The sequence below is a fragment of the Misgurnus anguillicaudatus genome, chromosome 22, assembly GCF_027580225.2.
Source record: "Misgurnus anguillicaudatus chromosome 22, ASM2758022v2, whole genome shotgun sequence".
NCBI lineage: Eukaryota > Metazoa > Chordata > Actinopteri > Cypriniformes > Cobitidae > Misgurnus > Misgurnus anguillicaudatus.
In genome coordinates, this window is record NC_073358.2 from 43,015,023 (window position 1) to 43,042,598 (window position 27,576).

Genomic DNA, 27,576 nt, shown 5'->3' on the forward strand with positions numbered 1-27,576 from the left:
GTATTGTTTTTTAAAGGGACAGGATCGTTTAATGGGCGAGGGCTTTGGACCAACAGTCAAGCACAAAATAGAAAGGCCCGTTGGCAGAGGTAGTTACAGGACGCGAAAAGGAGGAGAAAGGCCATCAAAGCAGCTTGGTCGACCTTTGGAAACCAATATCTCGTATCTACAATTTATTATCCACATCGGTCAAATATATCTTCGTTACATAGTAGGATTTCAGCTCAGTTTGTCGTCGATTAAGCAGAAGATACTAAAATCCCGTCTACTTTCTATATTAAGATCAAACTCTTCGTCCATATATGATGGGAATGTTAGTTTTCTGACTGCTGAAACCCTTGTCATTGCGTTCATATATTTGTTGTGGGTAAGTAACCAATCTAATTCTCTTTGTTTCACCATTGGCCATTAAATCCCTCTCATTTTGGCAAATACGTGTAGAATCAGATGTCATAACATTATTATATATAATAATAAGATGATTTTATAATAACCAGTATACCCTGAGATCTGTGCTACTGATCAATCATATATATATTCATATATTAACTCTTTATTTAACCTCATGATGAATAATTCCCCATTCTGATATTATTATTCACTATTAGATGTTTCCATCTATCGTGTTTATGATCTCACGTGTGTATAATAATGGCAGATTAATCACAGTATGATAATGAATCTGCACAAAATACATACTGGAGCTGCTGTATGTTCATGCGCAGGGGGGCGTTTCTGCTTTGTCTGATTCATGCTATTTCGTCCACTGAGGGCAACTTTCATCAGTGCTCCTGTTCATTTCCTTAACCGGTTATTAACCCTTCTTCCTTCCTCTTAATGTCTTTTAGTCTATTGCTTATTTGTGTAATGTTACAGGATCCTGTACAATGTAAATCCATGATTATATTATTGCACATAATATATGTGATGCACATCACCTCTAGCCACGAGCCTATGCATTTGCTGTAAATCCTGCCTGCATGTTGTGTTTTCTAATTATCAAAATTATTAATATTACATTCACCAAGTGAGATTTAATATCTTCTAGTTTTGAAAAAGTGGATTTGTGCACATTATGTGAATAATGTAGGAAAAACTAAAGGCATCCATCCTGCTCATTACTAATGCCAGACAGGACATCAATGCAATGGCACAATGGAGAGCTGCAGAGAGATTTCCATTGTCCCCCCAAATGTCCAGAGGATCAGCAGTGGTCCAGAGGGGCGCCTCTCTCTGTAACAATGTCCCAAAACTGCAGGTGGAACCTTGGTCTGAATTTTAAGAAACCTAAATGCCCTTGCTATGTAATGAATTGCATGACTGGGTCGATGAGAGAAACGCATGGAATAGCAGCTGCGAATGAGAAGATAAGCCATGTCAAAGAACGGAAGCACAAGCGTGTTGAAGATCATTATTCAGTGCGATGTGCGCCATTAAGGCCCACACCGGTTCCCTTTCTGCATCCAATATGTGTAAATGTTGAATGAGGGGTTTCAATTCAACCTCTCCCATCAAGGCGATGTATTTTCTTTCTCTCATCTTGATGAGAAAGAAGGTGGTGCTCGTTCATTTCCATTATTCTCCCGACACCACTCTTCTTCGCTGGTTATTGGATTCTGTTTTAACCAGAATGCTTTACTTGTTTCAGTTTAATATAGATAATTAGTAATGCAAGTTAATTTGAAGTATTAAACTTCAGCACATAGCTAAAATGTCAAGCAAGTAGGCAACCAGCTGGCAACATGTTAAAAACACATGCCAGAACGTATTAGTAACCACATAGCTATGCCCTGGCAACCCAGAGCGTCATGTGCATCATGGTGGCAAGTTTTGCATTGGCTGGTGACTAAACACTTTATGCAAAAAATGTAAAAATCTAGTTTGAACATTCTGTGGGTTACAGTCAATATTTAAATAAGTGTGTGCGTGTGCTCAAGTGTCTGACTTCATCTTTAGATAACTGTGTGTACCTTGACTTCTTTAAATAGCTACAGAGCTGCTATGGTCGGTAAACTATGATAGCCAAATGCATTCTGCTAGTCACCTGCCTCTACATTTAACCCCTCCCCTGATCTGAGATCAACTTTCAGCTTTCTGTTATTATGGATTAGATATAGATTTAAATAACAGGGGGTTGACTCAGATCATTATTGTGGGATTAAATGCATGGGTGTGCGAGTGCAGACATGTGCTATTGTGTATGCGTTTAAGCATGTGAGTGTGGGAACAAGGTCCTAACCTACTAATCTCTTTATCGTTTATTTAAACACATTATATATGTAGATATGTATATTATAGCATATCAAACCAGCAGAAGTAGCAGTAGGTTAATAGTGGCCAATTGCTATAGTTAAAATTAAGTGATTTAATAATTCTGTTTGCATATATAGACGGTTTCAGCAGCAACAACATAAACAAACAGCTTTTGTGGACTAAATGCCACTTCCACATAGAATCGATAACAACAGAGTCTTTTAACAATAGTTTATTTCTGATAACAAGGAAAATAAATGGCAAGAAATTGCCTTTGTTCAAATATCATATCTTACGCGTATTAACTATTACACTGACCTAGCGTTACTGTGTAATATTATTTATTTTTAACCCAGCGTTGGGTCAAAAAGAGGCCAACCCAATCATTGGATTATTAAACCTGGAAAAGGTTGGATTTGACCCGACAATGGGTTAAAACAACCAGGCATATGTTCAATTACAGCCCAGTGGGTTTGGTTCGGTTCATCCCTTTATGACCCAATGTTGGGGTGAAAATAAACCAGTCTAAAATGTAACTTCTGTTTTCTGCATATACTTTGTTGGAAATCAGAATGTTTGTAGATATTTGTGTCTTTGTACTAACTTAACACTCGTGATTTACGTGACTCTATATCTACTTTTCTGTATAGTTCAACGGTATTTACTTATTAACACAGTTTAAGAGTTGATTTCCTCATTCTAAACAAATGCAAAGGGTCAATAAAGCAGTTGGACGTGTTAGGGGCCAGTCACAACAAAAGCGCTTTAAACGCTTGCAAACGCAAGGCGCGATGCACTGCCTTTTTTAAAAAAAGAGCAGTGCGACGTGGCTTTTCATATTGCTAAGCAACCACCGAGTCGGCTGTCTTGTCAATCAAATATTGAAGCGTGAGCGCTTTTTGCTGTTAACTGTCATATTAGCAGAAACTTTAAAAAGAGGACGCTTACTCTTACCTTGTTTGAGGGTGAGAGGTGCACAAACACGCAGGAGAGAGTGAGCGAGTGGAGTCCGGTTCTTCAAAGCAGCTGTAAACTTCCCTCACCACAACTTAAGGCCCGCCTCTCCCCTCATTCGATTGGACAATGGAAAGCCAAGAATGACGTCGGGCGCTTCTCCGCTCTCAGCGCTCCTTCAAAAACGGGTGCGCGGCAGGCGGCAAAAAACCGCAAGGCGCTCGGCGCGCGCAAACGCGCCCTGCCCATAGAATATCATTCAAAAAAGGCGCCTGCAACTGCCATAAACGCTTTTGGTGTGACTGGCCCCTTACAGAGTATTTCTGTGCCTAATGCACTTCGCCAGGGTTCGTACAAGTTTGAAAGTACGGGTCAAGTTTGAATACGGGTCCAGCTGACGTTTTAGGAGTAAGCTATACATATCACTTCCTTTTATGGGCACTTCCCACAGAAAACCACACCCACATGTCAATCAGGGGGAGAGCAAGAACCAAAGATGCTAAGTTACAGGCATCACTTCACACGATAGTTTGTTTATCTGAGGTAGCAGCTGAGTTTTGCGTGTGTGTTTGTTTAACGCAGGATTTCATTAAAAAGTCCCAACCGGGTCATGAGTTGCATGCGGTAAGACTTCTGTGTTACGTGAAATAGGCGCGCGGAAGTGCATATTATATAAACGACACGAACATGTAGTGAATCATAAGTTATCCCGTGTGTTGCATGACTCGTGACTCGCTCCAGTTCGTAACTCCTCCTTCCTATTTTTTTCGTACGTTATCGGAAAGAATCTGTAAAGCTAATCTGTCTTTTATAAATCTGATAAAACTAAAGACTCTTCGGAAATATGAAGGATGTAATACTACTCTATAGCTACTTCAGATTAACATCAGATATGCAGAAACAGCGTGTGTTATTGACGCTATAAAGGCCCACGGCATAGATATTTAGTGGCTTCTAGCGGTGAGACTGCGAATTGCAACCAAAGGCTCAGTCCATAGCTCACCCCTCCCTTTTAAAACGCTTAGTGAACCTACGGTAGCCGCCACAGGACAGACATGTCATTGTTTGAGTCAACGCTTTATAGACGAGTTTGTCCGTTTAGGGCTACTGTAGAAACATGGCGGTGCAATATGGCGACATCCATGTAAGGGGACCCACGGTGTATGTAAATAAAAATGGCTCATTCTAAGGTAAAAAAAAATCATTTTTTAAAGTCTTTATAAACCACTGAAAATATATTGATGTATTTTATATATTGCATTTCTGTCAAAAGATTCTTCACACAATGCACCTTTAAATATTCATTTTACCTTTGCCCTGAAAAACACTTTGTTTGTCTTACCTTCTTTCTGTAAATTTTTCGCCCACCGCCCCCACCTCACAACATAGGGAGTGTTACCATTCATCAGTGTCAGGTGCTACTAAATATCTAACCATACTATATAGGCTTTTCGTCATGAGTTATATACACAACATTTCAACAGCTGTCCACAATCGATTCCTAAAAGTTTTTTTTTTAACGCCACGGGTAGTTTTTTCTATCCGTTTATATCGTAAATTCGTAAACATAATATGGTTTGTTATTAAGATCTATATCTGACAGACACGCACATGTTGTTGTGCGACATATTGCTGTACCTTTGCTCTATATAGCTTTGCTTTTCTTTGAATAGGGCACCTTTTCTTCTGGAACAGTCTGCTTAACTCTAGGGCAGATTCTATCTGTCTATGCCTTACTCTATCACTATTATCTCTCTCTCTCTCTCTCTCTCTCTCTCTCTCTCTCTCTCTCTCTCTCTCTCTCTCTCTCTCTCTCTTCGTGTCTTTTCTCTCACACTCTCAATCACTCACTTTCTCTTTAAAGTGGCAACATCAGAAGAAAAGAAAAGAAAAGTTAACAATAAGACTGAAGGTGTGACAAGCAGATCACATTCCATGTATTTTGGGGGATAGTTGACCCAAAAATGAAAATTCTGTCATCATTTTTTCATCCTTATGTTGTTCTTAATCACAAAAAAATACATTTTGATAAATGATGGTAAACACACAACTGATTGTAACCATTGACTTCCATAGTAGGAATAAAAAATACGATGGAATTCAATGGGTACCATCAACTGTGTGCTCACCATCATTTATCAGAATATCTTCTTCATCATTTATTACAATACTTCCAAAATATTTCCAAAAATATATTTTTTCCTACTATGGAAGTCAATGGTTACAATCAGCTGTTTGCTTACCATCATTTATAAAAAATATCTTCTTTTGTAAAAACCTCATACAGGTTAAGAACAACATTAGGGTGAGTAAATGCTGACAAAATTTTAATTTTTGGGTAAACTATTCCTTTAAAAAATGTGGCATAGTGAAGCAGAAAGCGGATTGTAGCTTTTGTGCGTGCACGCTTGGCTCATTGAAGTGGAAAACAGGAAGCTTGAGCAGCTGACTATAACTGCATCAGTCTGGTGGGACTTACAATCTGGTCCAAATGGCTGTATGTAAATGTATTATTTTTACATTTGTATTGACAAGTTATTGATAAGATCACTGCATATACAACATTTATAAATAGCAGATGTAACATAAAGGAAATGGAGTTATTTTAGCTATAGGGAGAAAAATGACGATACTTACTGTTTGCTCGTATTTATGATTCATAGGCTTCTCATTGTATACAGTACAAAGAAGAAGAACCCAGACCATATCTAGGAAGTAGGATGGGTATTTTGGCTTGGGTCAGTAAAAAAACAACAACAACATACATAGCAACACCCAAACACTGTATTACGCAAATACAAAAAAAAAAAAAAAAACGTGTCAGTGAGTTTTAAATAAACAAGCTTATGTCATGTTTTCTTCTTTATTTATTTAAACTATATCTAATTCATTATTTGAATAAGTTATTTGGATAGCCTAGTTTAAATTACATAATGGGAAGGGTTTGAATGTACTGTGCCACTGAGCTTTCACATTTTCCCATAGACCAGTTGTTCCAACCCGGCTCAGAATAGCTTCTGGCAAAGTGTTGAAAAGTGAATAAAACTTGTTTTTGAGTTCTTGTTGAGAGCTGCATTGCCATTTACTTCAGTGTTTTGCCAGCAGCGTAGAACAAAAGTATGTTTGAATGTCACCGACATGGCTTTGTGTGTACTTTTACACATTTGCAATTTGTCTTTTGCTCCTTTCCATAGCTGAACTCAGCTGAGAGCCCATGTCTTAAGCCACGCCCCCAAGACTCCTTATACGGGCATGTGGACTCTTAAAGGAGAAGTGGCTGTTTCTCTCCTAAAGGAATGTTTTTAATTTAAGCTCGTCTAGCCAGTAAAAGACCTCGAAACATCATGTGTGATTAACATTCCACCTTAAGTCCAAATTTGTGTGTTATGACAGTCTACCGTATTTACCCCTTTTACATACACAATGAAATTCTCAGTATAGGCTCTCGTCGGTCGTACCCCACCTCCCCCTTTGCCTCACTGGCTGTATCTCAAACGATGAAATGAATCTGTGTCTGTATATGCGTTACAGTGTGCATGCACCTCTAAACATGTGCTAATGCTTTATCGAAGTACATGTGAAATTACCGATCCTTATTTGGATGGTGCCGCAATTAAAAGCGGTCTAGCTAGCGGTGGCACGTCGCCTGCAGACACGCATATACGCAAACGCACACACCCATTTCTTCACACCCAGTAGAAGTCTCAGAAGTCTGTGGAAGGACTGATAACATGATTCATGCAATGATGTATCTGTTCAGCAATGCACTTCCTTTTTCTTTTGTGTGTGTGTACATGTTTATATTTGATAGATTAATATATAATATTCCTGTAGCTCGATTTGTGGTGCATTGCACTTATTTAAATAGTTGTGTCAAAATAGTGCAGATTTGTTATTAATTTTATATCATATAATTTTCATATTTATTTTTTTAACAAAAAGTAGACAAAATCGCACATATGCCTAACATCACAGAAGTAAATTTGTGCTTTTGCATATTGGCCTCCAAAGTAACGCAATCTGGTTGCTCTGGAATGCCTCTATTAAACAGACAAGTGTACACACACGCACACACGCTAAAGCTCACCAAAGCTCTATGAGGGAATACACTGCAATTGCAAAACAAGCAGAACAGGTGGGCGGGACTTTCAGTGTTTCCCTTTACCTTCACACCTATCAGGATAGCTGCTAAGGCATCCGAGTCCCCTCCCACCAGCCAATCAGAGGCCAGCACCCCCCGCTCTCTCTATTCTTACATGAGTTGTGTGCTGACTGAGCAAGCGAGCACGCCTTCACAAACCAGCTGAGAGGAAGTAGGCTGTAAAGGCAAAGCAGAGGAGAGAGAAAAATCAAGTGGTGAGAAATTTTGCAAGCAGCAGAGAGCACGAAGAGGGAGGGGGGGACCAAAGCGGTACACCAAAGCTGCTTTCATTGTGTTCGAGTTATTTAAGGGGGAAAAATGAGTGCGAGATGGTTGGGGGAGCTAGAAGCAAAGAGTGGGGGGTTACAGAGTTTGTATGCATGTGCCAAAGAGAGCTTGAGAGAGAGGTTTTGTGTGTGAGTTATTGAGAGAGAGAGAGAGAGAGAAGGTGGGAAGAGAGATTCTCAGTTAGGCATACCAGAATAGCAGGGACGAAAGCATAAACAGAGAGATGTGCCTTTATAGATTGTTTAAACCTCGATTGGACTTAAAAAAGCCTTGTGTATTTCTTTCTCACTTATTCTCTCAGGGGAAGAAAAGAGAGACAGGCCCATACTCCCTCATTCCTTGCAAGTAACCTTTCAACTCTAAACTTCTCGAAGCAATAACAACCACGACCGGAGAGTTTCCACAGACAGAAGGAAGAGACCATCGAGGAGGAGAGGAGTTCCTAGAGAGGTAGGTCAGAGGTTATAATGAACTTGTATTGTGTTTGTAGTTGACATGAACTGTCAAGTAGTATCCTGGAGTGTCATATGTTATGATCTTACTGTACTGTATGTGTTTAGTTTTCATGACATCATATTTGAGAGACTACCTTGGTGATTTTTTAACTTTAAAAGAATAGAGACTTGTTACTCCACCTTTAATATATCCTACAGTTTAACCTTAAATCTTAATTTTGAAGTATAAAAAAGTGCATGCCAACACCTTTTAAAGAAACAGCTGTCACTCTTGTTTTCTAATGCCATAGCTGTCAAGGCACAAATGAATCGATGACATCATGACCCTTGTCGTGTCTAGAGATAATATTTCAGCCCTAACTTGCAGACGTTTAGCTGCTAGGAGATAAGCTTCGCTGTTGTGTGTGCTCGTGAGCAGTTTAGTGTTTCCTCCTGATGTAGTTTTTTAAAGACATTGTGACTTCCTATGTTGTAAAAGCCAGGTGTTCTTGCAAAACCCTTGAGGGCTTTACATATCATTAATGCAGGCCTAAAGTTAGTGTCACTCATTCTCACGCCGCTATAATCAGTTCATTGTCTTTATGTTTGTGTAACAACATTCACCTGTTGGTGTACAGGGGTATGCGCATGTCTTTGTGATGTGAAAGTTGCAGTAATAGCCAGAGAGTTTATGGATTAGAGTTTTTCTACCAGGTGGAAGCTACTTATGAAGATGAGTTTCGGCATCTGGAAGTTCTCTCCCTAAAGTCCAATTTATAGTTGTGGTTAAGGTCTACGCTGTAGCTACGCCATAAGTTATCCGTCGCCAAATTTTTAACAGCGTGTCAGTTCTACGCGGATCGCAAGCGCGGTGATTGGTCCACTTGAACCTCTCTCGTCAAGTAAAAAACTGCGTAATTTCCGTTTGCGATGGTGAAAACAAAGATGGGCCAAGTTGAGGAGGGATTTAGCTGGTACTGCAACAAAAGCCGCTGTTTATTTACTTGCATCACTGCTGGTCTTCTTAAAACATACACAACAAGCTGCTGTTTCTTCTTCATTTGAGGGTCAAACTGGCCAAGCTGCCTCTTTATTGATGGCCGTGCTGCTACTGTGGTTACATGTGTGGATACTGCCTACCAGCGGTCTGTATGTGTGTTTGCATGTCGACCCGGACGACAACGCAAAAGTATATATGAAAACTGACATGTATTCTACGCCGCTGTGGCTATGCCGTAGGATGTACGCACAACTATAATGAGCCCTTAACAATACAATTCGAAAACAATATGGTGTATATCTAGTCGGATTTATAGGTTTAAGATGGATTCGCAGTGGCTCTAGACAGACGTAAAATCTAGATTTAGCCGAAGTCCCTCTAGGGAAGTCGTGCCACTAGGCGGCCACGTTTGCACTTCCATCGTATAATTATTTTAAGTTCTGCAAGTTTTCAAATGTAAGAAATCGTTCTGTGCAAGGAATTGTCCGTCGCGAGGAATCGTCCGTCGCGAGAAGAAACCGTCCGTTGCGAGAAGAAACTGTCCGCCGCAACTTCTGCAAGAAGAAATGGCTCGTTGTGAGAAATGGCCGTTGCGTCAAATGGCCAGTCACGAAAAATGGCCAGTCGCAAGAAGTTGTGAGAAATGGCCCTGTTGCAAGAAATAGCCCATCGCGAGAAGAAATCATCCGTCGTGAGAAATGGCCGGTCGGGAGAAGGAATCGCCCGTCACAAGAAGAAATCGTCTGTTGTGAGAAATCGTCCATATCGAGAAATTGCTCGTCGCAAGAAGTTGCAAGAAATGATCCATCGTAAGAAGTTGCGAGAAATGGCCTTGTTGTGAGAAATGGCCCTGTTGCAAGAAATGGCCCATCGCGAGAAGAAATCGTCCGTTGCGAGAAATTTTCCATCTCGAGAAATGGCAGATCGGGAGAAAAAACGTCAGTCACAAAAAGAAATCGTCCATCGCGAGAAATCGGCCGTCACGAGAAATCGCTTGTCGCAAGAAGTTGCATGAAATGGCCCATAGTAAGAAGAAATTGTCCGTTGCGAGAAATCGTCCGTCGCGAGAAATCGTCCGTCGCGAGAAATCGTCCGTCGCGAGAAATCGTCCGTCGCGAGAAATCGTCCGTCGCGAGAAATCGTCCGTCGCGAGAAATCGTCCGTCGCGAGAAATCGTCCGTCGCGAGAAATCGTCCGTCGCGAGAAATCGTCCGTCGCAAGAAATGGCGCGTCGCAAGATGTTGCGAGAAATGGCCCTGTTGCGAGAAATGGCTCATCGCGAGAAGAAATCGTCCGTCGCAAGAAGTTGCAAGAAATGGCCCGTTGCGAAAAAACAAGCCTGTCATAAGAAATGGTCCGTCGCAAGGAATGGCCTGTCATGAGAAATTGTTCTTCGCAAGAAATCTGCATAAGAAAGTTGCGTTAAGTTGCGTTTAATCCTATCTTGAACGGAAAAGGACTGATTATCTCTAAAATCACATGCTGAAATCACAATTAACAACATATTTCTGACCAACATGGCTCCTCCACCAGAGAATTATCAGTCTTTATCGATTGATAATGGGTTCTTTTAACTGAAAGCCGAAGAAGCTAATTAAGCTGTTTTTTCGTCTTGAGGTCAACCATGGAAACATTGTAGACATTTATGTATTTTTAAACTTTTTGCTTTAAGATGTTTTCAGCCTTTAAATCATTAATGTTACCTTGTACCTGTAACAGTACAAATACAAAATGGGAAGAAATGTTTTCACTTTCTTCACTAACCATGATCTTTATAAAAGACTATAAACTTGATAAACTGCCATCATAAGAATTTAATAACTAATAGAAACTTAACAGCACAGGTGTTGCAAGTTATTGGAGGTAATAAGCTTTCCTGAGCTTTGTTAAATTCATCTTCTGGGAGTCTTTCCTTTAGGCTATTATTTTCTGTAAAGCTGCTTTAAATTAATTTTTACTGTGAAAGGAGCTATATATGAAAATGACTTAAATATAATACAGTATAAATAACCTAGTGACCAGGAAAACACCATCACATTGACAGCTGCCCATGCTAGTCCTGACTGTTTGGTTACCCTCTCTATTTTTTTCTCTCAGTATTGAGTTCTCCCTGAGTGGGGGTGCCGAGATATCAGGGCTATTAAACTGTCCTTGTCTATTCGATGTTCTTTCCGATTGTCTTTTAGTAAACATCTGAACCAGATGGATAAGGGATCTCAGGCAGCAATAATCTTTATGACTGTAGATAAGTAGACGTTGGAAACGGTAAAACATTTGATCCATGTATAAATGATCAAGAAAGGAGTCTGTTATCTGCATAAGAGTAGACTTGCATCATTTGCTTAGAATAAACACACATTGCATTTTTCAACCCCCAACATGTAGGTGTGGAAGTGCTGAACATTTAGCAGGTTTGCTGTGTGTCTACTCAGCTGTATTTGAACTGGGGTTCAGGGTTCTGCTATTAGAGTCTTGAGAGAGATTCGCAGAAACGACAAACAGATCATCGTATGCCTTGCTGGACATTCATCACCTGTTTAACAGTTTTTAACCAAATATAGAAAACCTGATATGGATGAATATAGAAGTAGTGCAGAATTCCAACATTCCAGCTGAGTTTGGAGTTTAAATCGGACTGGCATTTGTCTGGTTTCGTATTAGACTCTGGAATGCTGTTGACTGTTCAATGTATATCTGAACTAAGTGAGTGTTATCCAGGTCTTATGTCACTGTGAGGTCTTCCCCGTTAGCACTTTGTCAAAGCAGCTCCTAAAAATATCTTCAACCTCGACCCTACTTATGTCTTGTATAACTTTACAACTCCAGTAATGAAGCATAAACATTTTATGTACAGGTCAAGAAACAAGTTGCACTTCTTACTTTTTTCTTACTTAGCATTTTTGTCTTGTTTTCAGTACAAATATCTTTAATTTTTTAAATCAAGATGTATTTTCTTGATGAGCAGAATGACCTAAAAATGTGACTAAATTTAGACAAAAAATATAGATTTTAAGTGAATTTGTGCTTAAAACAAGCAAAAAAATCTGCCAGTGGAGTAAGAAAACTTTTTTTAATTAAGTGTTTAGACCCCATCGGCAGATGTTTTTGTTTTGTTTTAAGCACAAATTCACTTAAATTGTATGTTTTTTTTTTGTTAAAAACTAGACTTATTTTCTTAGGTCATTTTGCTTATCAAGAAAATGCATATTAATTGAAGAATTTTTAGATATTTCTACTGAAAACAAGACTAAAATACTAAGTAAGAAAGTCAATTTTTGCAGTGTAGTAACTAGTCCCACCATTTGTCTACCACTTTCCATCCATGTCCATTTCTTTTTCTATGCTTATGTTTGCAATAGCTAATTTACATTAAGCAGAGGCTTTTATCCAAAGCGACTTACAAATGAGGGAACAATGGAAGCAATCAAATCTACAAAAGTGAGTAAGTGCTCTGAAGCTGGTCTCAGTTAACCTAACGCAATACACGAAAACACCATTTATATTTATTTAGTTTTTTTTAGGAAAGAGTAGAAAATGAAAGAGTAAAGGGAATGTGCTAGTATTACTGGGTCAGGTGTAGACAAAAGAGATGATTTTTTGCTAAATGGTTCCATAAAGAACCTTTAGCATCCAAACATGGTTGAAAAAAGGTTGAAAAAAAGGTTGAAAAAAGGTTCTTTAGATAATAAAAAGGTAAAACATTTTAAAAAGTGTACCTACACTATTTTTACTGTACATGAATGTGTATTGAGCTAAGTGCTGCACTTTTTGACATATTAACAGAGCACTGCAAAGAATAGACTGCAATGCAATGTGCATGTGATAGCAGCCATAAGATTTTACATTTTAACACGTTGTTTAATTGGACAAATGTGAATTAAATCCTTACAATTAAACATTACGATGTAATGTGACAACACTCATTTAGATGCGTATGTGTTTTATTGCATAATGTGCATATTTTTGATTAGTATGCAGTGCTGTTTCATTCTGAATGTAGCCATAAACGCCAAAGTTCATCATTCTGCCACCAAAATGAGATAAGCTCCTCCCTAGAGAGGCCACTGAATACTTTATTCAAGCAGTGTAATGCAAATGCATCTCTTAGAAAGGCCAGATTCTATTCATTGTATGCATGCCGCAGTCAAAGCCATCTTTGCTTTACAGGTTGACCTAATTGTGCTTTATTAGGTGGTGCTAATGCATTGCACGACCTGTGACACATGAGATAATGTCTCATAATAAGTGTGCCATCAATTACCACTTTATTCCCATTGCAAGATTTTTTTATTATACATAGTATATTTCTTTCCTACTATGGAAGCCAATATATAGTGCTCCTGTTTCTGCTTGATTACAAATATCAGCAAAAAATAAAATAATTTATACATGTTTGTAATAACTTTACGGTGAGTAAAATGACAGAATAGGGGGAACTGTCCCTTTAAGATATATGAGATATGGTGAAAGTGATTGCTTACGGTTGGCATCTTTTCTTTGATTAGGTTAATTTACATTACATTTATGCATTGGACAGGCACTTTTATCCAAAGGGAATTTCAATGTATTTATCAGTATGTGTGTGTTCCCTGGGATCAAACCCGTGACCATTGGATTGCTAAAGACTTGATAAATCTTAATAAATAATAATCTGGATTCTGCCATGGTCAAAGCTACATATATGTTCACTTTTTCCAAATGTTTTACTTGCAGACGCTTACGTGTTCATGTGTACTCCTGTTTATATCATTGATAGGACTGACTGTTCGTTCTGTGATGTAAGACACAGTACAAAGGCTCTGTTGTGTGTCTCTGTGTGTTGTCCTGTTATCCTGCCTGATCCCAAGACTGAAATATACAGACAGAAACATAGAGCCAGTCACAGTCATGCAGTACACAGTGTTTTTAAACATGTGTCTAAATCAAATGACCCAACCAAAGCCACAAAATAAGTGCAGTCTTGCGTATGTTTCCTATTTGTGTGATTTATTGATTTATTTGACTGACTTGTTTAAAGGGACACTCCGCTTTTTTTTGGAAATCATTTTCCAGCTCCCTTAGAGTTAAACATTTGATTTTTACCGTTTTGGAATCTATTCAGCTGATCTCCGGGTCTAGTGGTACCACTTTTAGCATAGCTTAGCATAATCCATTGAATCCGATTAGAACATTAGCATCGCGCTCAAAAATTACCCAAAATTTCCATATTTTTCCTATTAAAAACTTGACTCTTCTCTAGTTACATCGTGTACTAAGACCGACGGAAAATTAAAAGTTGCAATTTTCAAGGCCGATATGGCTAGGAACTATACTCTCATTTCGGCGTAATAATCAAGGACTTTGCTGCCGTACCATGGCTGCAGCAGGTGCAATGATGTTACAAAGTGTCCGAAATAGTACCCTTGGTAACTTTTAATAGCAGGGGACTATTTTTGGGCAAAAAACAGTAGGTGAGAAATCCTTGGATGGTCTAATGCTAATAAATGTAAAGGGCACATATTATGCAAAATCCACTTTTACAAGGTGTTTGGACATAAATGTGTGTTGGGAGTGTGTGAACACATCCACCCTTCAATGAAAAAACCTACCCTATCCTTTTTAACAGCCCTGCGTTTTTTTTTTTGCTCCCACCCAAATATGGGCGTTTTGGACATGCTATAACAAATTATCTGTGGGGTATTTTGAGCTGAAACTTTACAGATGCATTTTAGTCACACCTAAGACTTATATTACATCTTGTAAAAATAGGCATGACGAAAAACCGTCAGGTGTCTATTTTCAGTGCAAGTGATGCGTACATCTTACGTTTTATTACATAAGTGTTATTACATCATGGTCTATATAAAACACATACTATATAAAACATACTGGTTTACCAGTCGATATGTTGTACTGTCACAGTACACTCTAAAAATAATAAAACGGTGCTAAATAGCAATAAAAGGGCCTCGTAATCACAGGAAAACCACTTAAAGTGCTATATAGCACCTATGTAGAGCCATAGATGGTGCTATAGCACTTATGGTTCTACATGGCTCTACATGGTGCCATATGTTGCATGGTGCTTTATACAGTATAGGATTGTGAGCCAGTGAACCACTTTTAGTGCTATTTATCACCATTTTTGTATGTACAGTATGTATATGTGATTTTGGGTGCAGGGTTTTTTATTTGCTAGCGTGGTCACTGATTTGTCTCTGTTTTCTGAGAGGTTGTATCTCTGGAATGCCTGGTTCAGGATGCAGCCATTGAGCAGTTCACTCCTTTCAGGAGAAAAGGGGAGGCGTGATTGGCCGCTGGCCTTACCTGGGTGGAGCCGTAGGGGGGATATTACCGATTCATTGGCACTTTCTGCAAGGCTCCTCCCACCTCACTGACGCTCCGCCCTTGGTAAGTATACTAAAAGGGGACATTTAGCATGCAATAGTTTCTTTTTGTCAAAGCTTGGTAGTTACATGCTTTCTACTGTGACATGCTTTTAGAGTTTGTTAAAGGACTATTCCACTTTTATAAAAAATCCAGATAATTTACTCACCTCCATGCCACCCAAGAGAAGAAATGAAGTTTTTTGAGGAAAACATTCCAGGATTTTTCTCCATATAGTGGACTTCAGTGGACCTCGAAGGTTTGCAGGTTCAGAGCAGCTTCAATATGTTTTCAATTGTTTAAAATGGAAGCGCTGCACTTTTCAAAAACACCAGCAGCTGGTGGGTTTTGTCCGTGCTGAGCGCCGGTGCAAATAGTTGAAAAATGTTCAACTTTGGGTAACACGCTCAGCTCGTCAATGTCACTTCCCACTTGGCCATCAAATCACAGTGGAAGAGGGGCAGGACAAATGTCACAACGACGAGTTAACTCGTCGTCAATTAAGAGAAAATGCTTCCCTGCCAATGACGAGTTTTTCCGGCAATTCGTATTTCCGCTATTATCCACCATCTTACCCAACTTATAAAACCCAGAAGTATCCCCTTAGGCCAAACAGTTCAAACTCTGTGTATGTTTTGATCATCGTTCTGAATCTGATCTCTATCAAAAGTCCTTAAAAAACGCAATTATCTCAGGTTTTTGCTCAAAATTTGGTATTTTTGAAAAAACCTACTCATATTTGAGATGTGATAAAAGAGAACAAATGACGGTAGGACGAAACTTTTTTTTTAAAGCAAAGGGTCTGTTCTTTCTCCTCAAAAAACTTAATTTCTTCTTGACTGAACAAAGAAAGACATGCCGGTTCATGGAGACTTTAAACACTTTCCTATTTTAACATTGATTATAGCACAGAAATAGTGGATATTTATTGAGTTCATTGAGTTACAAGAGAAGTAAAGGTTTGTTGACTCCAAATAAACGTAATTCACTCTTAATTGATTGGTTTTCTTCATTGTTATTTGACAGGCCCTTCTTCGCTGCCTGTGTGTCTGGGAATGCTGTTGTTGCATCAGAGGGGCAGTGTTGGAGATGGCCAAACTCAGGGGCTAAAGTCAGGGTCAAGGTTTAAGGGTCAACATAACTCAAAAGCTGCAGTGGTGGATGCAGACAGGCCTGCCACCATGTAAGTTTAAAAAAAATGACATGTGCACACTTAAACATGCAAATGTCATTACTGTTATTTTGTTGCATGGTCTGTTATACTTGGTATACTTGTTTGTTTATTTCAGAAGCTGTGCATCCTATGGTAAACAGCTTGTGTTAACTTCACAACTGACCCATGGACTATAGAGCCTTCCATCTATGAGATGGGGAGCTAACTTTTCACTTTACAGCCTTGTTGCACTTGTTGAGACATTCTAGTGTTTGTATTATTTAACACTGCACAACTTCCCCTAAAACAATCACCTAGCACAAGCAAAGTCACTATGCGTCACATCCACGTGGAACTGGCTCGCAAAGAGCCACCCGTTGAGCTTCCAGCCCAGGCTGGGAATTTACCTCAGCCTGACACTCAGAGCGAAAGCCCCGAGCCTGGCGTGCGACGATCAACTCCCAGGCCTTTCAGAGAAGAAGAGATACGGCTGCAGAAGGTCTACCAGCTGTCCATCCTCTCTCAAAGAGGCGGTTTTGGAGAAAATCAAGAGACACCGCGACCGGTTAGAGTAGGCATGAAGCGTGGCCTGGATGGTGCACCGGTCCCTGTCGCCCACAAGCGTCTTTTCCAAGAGGATGAAGATGATGATGATGAGTCAGAAGGGGAGGTGCTGTGTGGGTCTGGGGTGGAACCACTCTTCCCTAGTTCACTTTATGAGCACAGAGACTCAGACATACCTAGGTCACCTCCCCTTTCCCCATCACATCAAATGATACCTGGTCGCCGGCCTGCCCAGCACAACCACGACAGGCCCATCCCGGATGTATTCGCCCCGCTCTCTCCGAAATCTCCACCCATGGTGGACCCCCAGGGACATCACTCCACCTGGGGCCACTGTGAGGGGAGTCCTCCCCCCCTTACCCCTAGGACTGAGGCCTCTATGGCTGGTAGTATCCCAGCTGATTCCAAAGACTGTCCACGGGATGAGGGCCATATCAACAGTAATCTTTCAGTGGAGGTTAAGGGAACGATATGCACCACAGAGAGCAGTTGGGCACCTGTCCGGTTTTCAACACCAGCTGAAGCTGTCGAATGGGGGACCAGTTTCGAGTCTTCTCCTCCACCATCAGAAATTAAGACCACCTCCTCTTCTAATGGACTGAGCTCTCCTGAGAAAACTCCAGTGGAAGCAAATGGCCTGATGTTGGGGTCATCCACTGCCTGCCAGGTAAAGAAAAGACTTCTCTCACCCAGTGATACAGGAGAGTCCTGTTCAGAGGACGAGGGGCCATCCACATCAAAACGCAGTCGGCTGGCACTATTAGCGCCGGGACTTGGGTTAGCATCCTGTCGCAGCACTGACGCCAAGGGTGCACCCTTCTGGAACCATCTTTTACCATCGGCAAGGGAGACCACAAAGGTATAGAGCAAACAAAAGTGCAACACTGCAACACTTCAACATTCCCCAATATAATTCTGTTGTGAGTTACTACGTTATTAGTTTCCATTGCAGATTTGCATAAAACTTTAGCGTTGTTTTCTAAATGTCGACAAAAGACTATTGCGAAATGATGGAATTTTCATTAATTGATGATATGCGACCGACGTAGTTTTTCCTCTTGCGAACTTTAGCGTTATTTTCTAAATGTCTACAAAAGACTATTGCGAAATGATGGAATTTTTAATAATCGATGATATGCGACTGACATAGTTTTTCCTCTTGCAAACTTTAGCGTTATTTTCTAAATGTCGACAAAAGACTATTCCGAAATGATGGAATTTTCATTAATTGATGATATGCGACTGACATAGTACCACATCCACCGCACTAGGCATTATTTTTAACCGAAGGAGACGTAAGAGTATTATCCAAACACTTTTGGCAAGGGAAGCCTCTTATATTTGGAAGAAAACACATATTTAGGTGTTTCTCTGAGGTTTTATTACATACCGCGTCATCTTTAAATAAGAATTATTAGAGCTGGGTATCGATTCAGATGTTCCAGATCGATTCAGTTTTGATGCGCAAGCTATCAAGTCGATTCAATTCGGATTTTCAGGTCAATTTTTATACTCGATTCTCGATTCAACTCAATGAATCTAGATTATATAGAATATTATATTATCATATATATTATATTAGAATATATTACAATTAGTGCTGCACAATTAATCGCATCGCAATCGCGATGTCAGCCTGTGCGATTATATGACAGCAAAATGTTGCAATTATATTAAATAAATAAATGTGTGGACTTGTTAACACAAACTTTCTGATAAAAGTTTGATGATTTTCCTTGCTGTTTAAAAAAAAGAAAGAAAAACGAACAAAAAAAGGCAGTGCATGTGTGGCATGCACGTGTGTGGTGTGCGTCGTCACTTATACCAGAGCGTAGATGGATGCTGAGGAGGTTGACAGTGATCTGGTAGCTAAAAAAAACTCTATGTCTTTTGTATGGCGGTATTTTGGATTTAGGATTACTGACACTGAGCAGTTGCTACATCACGTGGCAATACAAAAACATTTCTAGTTTTACAAATACACATTTTAGCTAAACTGTGTGTGGTTTTTCCTTAAAACCCATCAAGTTGACTCATGATACCATTTAGTATAATCGCAATCGCACATCGCAATCAATAACCGCAATGGGAAAAATTACCCAAATCGTGCAGCCCTAATTACAATATAAACCGAATGAATGACAGGCTCGCCTCTCGCTCCTTAGTAACATCGCGCAAGGCAAAAAAGAGGGTGACATCTAGTGGAGAAGACTATTAATTAGATTAACGTTAATCTTACGTTCAATGTTTGCGGAGAATTGATTTTGAATCGACCACATAAAAAACAGATTAATCGAAAAATCTATTTTTTCCCCAGCTCTAGTAATTATGTGACTTACTTGCATCAGGTGACCTGAAAATGCGAATAAACTGTTTCCATTGCGGTTTTGCCAAATACACTTTTTCGGAATTGCCTGAAAAACCATCTCATGCGTGCGTAAAAAAACCTTTTTTGCGATATGGTGGCTTTTTGTGTGTTTCGATTGGCCGTATTATCAATTCGCAATGTCAGTTTGCAGCTACTAGGAGTCACGTGAATAGGCGTTGATGTACATTATAAACAATTGTGCTTAATGTTGTCGTATTCTGGTGGTAGTGGAATTAGGGATGTTTATTAGCTTGAGAAGAAACGTATAGGTTTTAAACCTATTTTGCTACATAGCTTGTAGAGGTCAGAAATAAACCACCACCCCATTGCTGACTGGTGTTTAGAAAAGGGAAAATTTGAGTTTTTGGAATATAGTCCTCATTTTTCACTGCATTAGAATGACAATGGGAGACCAGAACAAAGCCCATTGAGGGAACCATTGTTCGAGAGGTCAAACCGACCTCACCTGACCTTACACATACACACATACAGGTTGTTCTGGTCAAATTCATTTCCAGAATCACTGAATTTGGGGTCGGATGAGTTAAAGCATGTGTTAGACTACAGAGCTTCAGGTGCTGTCACTCTTACCAGTGTCAGTGCTTGAAGGTTGAGCTCAGGACTCAAGGACGGCCAAATAGGAGGAATAAAACAGAATGTGAAGGACAGAGAAATTAGACAACAGGACAAGGAGAAATGCGTTTAAAGGGTTCAGAGAAACTGAAAGATGGACTGAAATAACAGCACAGAATAGCTGAACATGTACAGGTTTGATACACAGCTCATCACTGGGCCTAGCTGACATAAATATAGCCCAGGTCATCAGAAGGATACAGTATGTTTGAAAATGTTGCTACTTTGACATGTGTAAGTATTCGTCTTACAGTTTTGTTATCTGAGTAATGTACAAAATCTATTTAGTTAACTTTAATGCTTCTTTGTATCTGTGAATCAAACCATGTTATATCAATTGTGTCAGTTTTATGCAGTTTGTAGGTAGCAATTCCTTAAAGGGATAGTTCACCCAAAAATGAAAATTATTTCATTATTTAATCACTCTCATGTTGTCCTAAACCTGTATGAGTTTCTTTGTTATGTTGAACACAAAAGAAAATATTTTAATAAATGATGGTAAGCACACAGCTGATTGTAACCATTGACTTCCATAGTAGGAAAAACAAATATTATGGAAGTATTGTGATAATTGATGAAGAAGATATTACGATAAATGATGGTAAGCAAACATTGATAGTACCAGTTTAATTCCATCGTATTTGTTTTTCCTACTAAAAACAAGTCAATTGTTACAATCAGCTGTGTGCTTACCATCATTTATCAAAATATCTTTTTATGTGTCCATTAGAAAAAAATTTATTCATACAGATTTAGAACAACATGAGGATGAGAAAATGATGACAAAATTTAGATTTTTTAATGAACTATCCCTTTAAAATATAGTTATGTTATACTGTTATACTATAACATAATCTTATGTAATAATGGGTGATGTCATGGCCTTTCTTCACCTTTTCTGAGGTCATTTTTGTCAAATACTCTTTTCTTTTGCGTCTCCTATACAGAAACATTGCAAATCAGTAGTAAACATTTATCATAATTTATGCGATCACAAAATGGAGAGTTTGCAGGTATTCGTTTATGTACAGTGTTTTCATTTGTAATGTTGTCACATTTGTTATTTTTTAACATTTTCTGAACCTTCTCTCCAGACGGCTACAGACTGTTCACGAGCAGGAAGAAGGCTCAAAGCTGGCAGTCGTCTCAAATCGTACGTTTTTTTTTCAAAACAGACAAAAACTCAATGGGACAGTTTCCCGGACAGGGTTTATATTAATCCAGAACTAGGTTTTAGTTATATTACGACATTTAAGTAGTTTTTACAAACATACCGCACAAAAACAATACTGGTGTGCTTCTTGAGACAAAACAATGGAACTGATACATGTTAAGATATGTCAGTGCAATGTATTTTTAAATTAGGGAAGCTCAAACATGCATTTTAGTCCGGGACATGAATAAGCGCTGTCCGGGAAACCGCCCTAAAAAGTTTAAACTGTTATGCACTTTATATAGTGCCATGCTATTATTATTATTATTATTAATAAATGTTTTGATTGATGTTTTTTTGTAATAGTCGACAGCTTCGCAGTGGACGTAGGACAGACACCAGTCGCTCCTGTAGTTCCATCTCTTCTTTATCGTCCATAAGCAGACCCCTCCTTGGCAACTTTGAGGTACACACAAGCACGTAGAAATAAAATATTTAATCTACATTATCACACACAACCTGTTTTTGTATATTTTCATTTTTGTTATTAGACTTAGTACCACCATGATATCAGAATAACTAAAACATAATTAGATATGATTAGCATTTATGCATTGCTAATAGACCTTTTGCGTGTTTGCAAACACAGATGACGTTTTTTTGTGGTGGCAGAAAGAGACAGCTCTGTAATAGCGTTGTGAAGTGTTTTATTGTTAAACTGTGATTTTTATGGATTCGGTGTTCTGTAGAAGTCTGTTTCCCCTATATTTCTCTTAAGTGTAATGTTTCTTACAACGTTTTCACCAAGTTACGTTTATTTTTTAAATAAATTTAAAGTTTTAATGGCTTGGCTACTGATATGTGTGCATGTATGTAATGTATATGTATTGTTCTTTATAGGTTAATCAATTATTTTTACAGTATGAATCGCTGAAGTACTTGTAAGAGCAATACTATCACGTATTCTGTATAATATCATTTATTAAATATTTCATCATTTTCCTGTTTTCAATTTCTTCCTTATATTTATAGCCTATGTGTTTGTTCTACAACTATTATGTTTACATACAAATTAATTTGTATAGGCCTGTTTATATATTATTAACACTTTACATTGCGTGTGTGTGTGTGTGTGTGTGTGTGTGTGTGTGTGCTATGTATATATATTTATTAGTAAACATCATAATTTAGAACAAACAGGAAGAAGACATAGGCTAAGATAGGAGGTAAAAAGAAGTAATAGAAAACGAAAAAAATATGAAAACTTTAATAAATGGTAATATTGTTGATATTATGAACTCATTCAAATCTTTAATCTTTCTAAATAAATTATAAACGTAACGTGATGAAAACGCTATAAGAGACAGACTTCGACAGGAAACCGGATATCTTCTCTAATTATTTTCTATTCTAATTATTAAAAGATTTCCAAATGATTTCATCACTCCAGTCTGTCCGGTTGAGGGCTTATTGCAAACATAAACACCTATGTTTATCTTCAAATGGTGTCTTCGACGACGGTAAACTATAAAAATGAAGGTCATATATTTTGGCATTCCTATTCTGACACTCAACAGCACAACAAAACATTTTCTAGTGAGTTATATTGTTCGTTTCACTCGTGTCTCATTCATTTCCACTGTTTTCTGCCACCACATTGCGCGCGTGCTGTAACTGTGACGTCGACTCACAAAAGGTCTATTGGTTGTTCCTGTAGCTTAACTGGTAGAGCATTGTGTTGAGGTTATAGGTACAAGCATACTGATAAAGTGTACCTTAAGTCACTTTGAATAAAATCCAAATGCATGATGCAAATGTTTTGTGTTTGAATGTGGATTCAGGAGTCAATCCTAAAAGGTCGTTTCACTCCATCGGGACGCATTGAGGGCTTCACGGCAGAGATCGGGGCAAGCGGTTCCTATTGCCCGCAACACGCCACCTTACCTGTGCAAGTTACTTACTATGACACCTCAGAGCACAGCGCCCCTTCCCCTTTTCTGGTAAATACTTTTCTAACAAGTCTGTTTGTGAGGGAGTTCAACTACAATTTGCATTTTACAGTACAGAATCTTTACCTGGAAGTTCAAGTTCTCTCTAAGTGAAACATTTTTGTATACTTAAGTATTTACTATAGTAAACTTCTACATACTGTAATGTTTTTGAACCTTACCATAATGAGTATTAAAATATACTACAGTATTTACTTCAGTTTATCAATTCACTAGTTAATACTACAGAATGAATAAAGTGTAGAAATTACAGTTAACATGCTACAGTATACTAAAAGTAAATACTACAGTATTTTTTCATGTGGTCTGTTCATGTTTAGGGGGTAATCCAGCTCGAGCCGCTTGGAAAGAAAGGATACAGTGTACCCAAAGCAGGGACCATTCAAGTGGTGGGCATTCCCTCTTTTCCTTAATTTTACAGTTTTACTCATCTTTAAAAACAATTTAAATGTTAAAAGTGAAGTATGAACATGTTGCACCATTAGCTCAAAAATACAATTTTTTCAAAACACTTCCTATAAATGCAATTGGTCTAATGGCCCAGCCCCAAACGTATGCTATTGGTCGAACCAGTGTTACTTTCAACAGGCTAGTTATGCTAAAATGCAGAGAAAAATCAGTGTTTTGATGTCACCTCTGATGTCACAACCTTGAATTGTTTTTCCATGTTAAATGAATAGTTTGCGCAAAAATAAACATTCTGTCATTATTTACTTACCCTCAAGTTTTTACAAACCTGTATACATTTCCTTGTTCTGCTGAACACAAAGATAGATATTTGTAATCGAGCAGAAAGCAGGAGTACCATTGAATTCCATAGTAGGGTAACAATACTATGGAAGTCAATAATGCGCAAAAACATTTTGGTTACAAACAATGGGTCTCATTCACTAAGCATGTGCGTACCGATGTTTTCACGAACAAACCGTGATTCAACAAAAACTTTCTATCAAAATGTCTTCTAAATGTACACAAAAATTTAAGAAAACCTAAAACCACTCGTACGCAATAATCACGTACACTATAGACGGTTTCATCGGACGCACGTGATACACGTCTGAATCCGAACTTTACTTCCGGTTTCGTTTTTTTAATGGTCTGACTAGATGCTGAACTGATCTCTTGAACAAATGCCTCGTCAAAAATAACAAATGTTTTGGTTTCCTAGGTAATCTATGTGTTGTTTTTTGCTTGTTATATAAATAAACTACATTTAAAGTACTTTGTGGTTATTTATTATTGGCGGAGTTTACCGGAAGTTACGCGCGGACCGCGACAGCCGCTTGTTTATGTTGTTACTGCTGAAACCATCTATAATCAAATACTAGGCTATAATTATAATGTGTATGATAATGTTGTTGAGATATAAAATTTACATGATTATATTTTATATTATAATATTTTCTGTATTATATTTTATTATACATGACCTATATTATTGTTATGCACATTATATTATACATTATTATTGCCTACTTATTTTTTCTAAACACATATAAAGAAAATGCACGTAATGACAAATCTTCACGCTTTCCTTCCTCACTTTTTAAATCTCTATATGAAAGCGTATGCTTAATGCCTAATGTAAGCGTCATGTAAATGTAATGAGAAGTCCAAATGTCAATCACTTGATTTCCTGTCTGTATTATTTTAGATACAGATGCGTGTCTCTGTCATATTAATTAAATGTCATATTTTTTAACGCATTCAATACTTCTGCGTTTCGCTGAAGAAAACCCTTATATGGAGATGGTTTGGGCGTGTTTTATGCAAATTACCAACCTTGTGCACGCGGCCGCTCATGTAGGACACTCCAAATTCACTAACGTAAGAACAAGTATAATGCAGGGTTTACACCAAACGCGTTTTGGGCGTCAAAATCGCGTCTACCGCGCCTAGTTTGACGCTTGAACACTTTGAATGCATTCGCGCGTGTAGAGCGGAGTAGACGCGCGGAAAAGCAAGCATATGACGCGCGTCCGAAGCAAAATCCGCTTCTTGTGGGAGGGGCAACTGCTGTGCGAGTGTCTGTTTGCAAGATGACTGATGTTGATTGTGCATTTATCAAGAAAGTTACCAGTTTGTATTGGGTAACCTTACTATAGGGGGAAAATAAACGGCGCGGGTTGATAAACGTTACGTGACTCAAAAGTGAAGTGTGTATTACAACTTGCCAGGTTGCCCAAAGTCCTTACTGACACTCTTCCAAGCGAGGTCCTTTTTATTCCTGTCTCCTAATAGAAATAACAACTTGTGTCATATAGCTCCGAGTGACTGCTTGAGTGAGTGACTCCGGGCGGGGCTGCCACCACAGCAGCAAGCAGGCTCCTGATTGGTTAACGCGGCGTGAAATTCCGCCAATTTTCAAATTTTTCAACTCGGGCGCCAGCCGCAAATTCGCGTGAAGCGCAAAATGCACAAAAAAGCACTATTCGCGCGTACCGCGCACAACACTCAATTCGCGCCTTTCGCGCGAGCTTCACGCGAGAATGAGGCGGAAACGCGTCTTCCGCTCCGGGCCGAACGCCTCGTCCGCGCTGCGGGACCTACAGACGCGCGTCAACGTGTCTGCACATTGACTTAACATTGAAATCACTCGCGCTTCACGCCTCTACCGCGGTTGGTGTATACGTACCATAAGAACAAACTCATGTGCGTACACGCGTGCTGTGAATTAGGCGGAACATTTTCGTGAGAAGTTCAACTGTGTGTATAAATACAAAAAACATACACAATTATTAGTGAATGAGACCCATTGCTCAAAATATCTCCCTTTGTGTTCAGCATGTGTGTACAAGTTTCATTTGTAACAACTTAAGGATGAGTAAATGATGACAAAATTTTTATTTTTGGGTGCACTGCCCCTTTAAGGTGAGAATATTTTAACAATGACAGAATTCATCATCTTTAGCTTAAAATACTAAAACACTGTTTTATGTTTGTTTCACAGACCTTATTTAACCCCAATAAGACTGTGGTTAAAATGTTTCTGGTGACGTATAATTTTGGCGACATGCCCGTTAATCACATGACCTTCTTGCGCCATCGTATCTTCCTGGTGCCTGTGGAGGAGCCTGAGGGTTCAGGGGAGGGGCAAGAGGGCTCCTTGTCTGACAGGAAGAAGATTCTTTGCTACTTGATACACCTCAGGTAAATTTTGCTTTGATGTTATTGTCTTCGACTAAATACTTTTATATAGCTCTCACAAATTCTTGCGCTATAAGCAAAACTGGAAATGATGATAAACCAGTTTTTGTCTCTGTTTGCATGTCTCAGATTCCATAGTTCCAAATCTGGGAAAATCTACTTGCACAATGATATCCGGCTGCTATTCTCCCGCAAGTCCATTGAGGTGGACGCTGGGATTCCTTACGAGCTGAAATCCTTCACCGAGGTGCCAAGAAACCCCAAATACTCCCCAAGGGTATGAGGCAGCGATGCCCTGCCGCGGTGGGGCTCAAAGACTGCATTAATAAAGACTGCAAGATGAAAGAACCAATACACTTGAAAGACTGAACTCGCACACGTGAACACACAGACGCACTCATACATGCAAACACAGACAGATGTATGTACATACACGCAGATATTAAACTCTTCGGTGGGCAGACTGTACAACTGAGTGTGTAACATGCATGCCTTGTGACTAAGTCGAGTTTTATTTTAGTGCCGTATACAGTTAAGCTTTGACCTTCACCCTGCCTGCATCCACTCAATGTGGACCAATCGTAATCTTGTCCACCAACTGGATCCATTATAAAATGTTGATGTCATCAGTAGATGCAGACTTATTCAATTGCAATGTACAGAGAGAGACCAACAGGAATGCAAACAAGATGGAAACAGACTGGAAATGGATTTTTGAAGCCTGGATTGAAGTTACAACAATGAATGCCAACAGAGCACTTCAGGGGATAAGAAAGTTTAAGTAAAGAACGGAGCCAGCTGAACATTGAAAGTACATCCATTCAGTTGATGCATTGTGTCAACCACAGCATGGGTTGTAAGGAGGAGAATAGCCCTCAGTATTTTGGATGTTTTAGTAGTGAAAGGGCAGCTTGAAGGACATTGCTGTTTCAACTTACTCTGTTATGGAGCAGTCTAACACCAGAACAGTAAACAAACTGTCAAATCTATGTTTGCAAATGTCTTAAAAAAAAGAAAAAGCAATATGCTGCACATTTAGAGTGTTTTTTTCTTTCTTGTGGAGGTAGTAGTTGCCCTTTCTGCTAGAAGGGAGGGGGGAGAAAAATGCCAAGT

General features: G+C 39.0%; 1 protein-coding gene across 3 annotated transcripts; it reads left to right on the top strand.

The window, feature by feature from the left end:
* atosb (atos homolog b) lies at nt 1–26,815 on the top strand. 3 transcript variants are annotated; one of them, XM_055198630.2, is made up of 11 exons: nt 1–367; nt 7,938–8,086; nt 15,282–15,460; nt 16,463–16,619; nt 16,726–18,012; nt 21,249–21,307; nt 21,674–21,773; nt 23,149–23,307; nt 23,637–23,705; nt 26,267–26,466; nt 26,593–26,815. In XM_055198630.2, exons 5-11 carry the CDS (start codon nt 16,924–16,926, stop codon nt 26,744–26,746), a joined length of 1,830 nt encoding a protein of 609 aa, XP_055054605.2. In that variant the 5' UTR covers nt 1–367; nt 7,938–8,086; nt 15,282–15,460; nt 16,463–16,619; nt 16,726–16,923; the 3' UTR covers nt 26,747–26,815. The 3 variants fall into 3 exon arrangements, with proteins under 3 accessions (XP_055054605.2, XP_055054607.2, XP_055054606.2); XM_055198631.2 differs by lacking the exon at nt 1–367 and adding an exon at nt 7,391–7,563; XM_055198632.2 differs by lacking the exon at nt 23,637–23,705.
* Nucleotides 26,816–27,576: the final 761 nt, after the last annotated feature.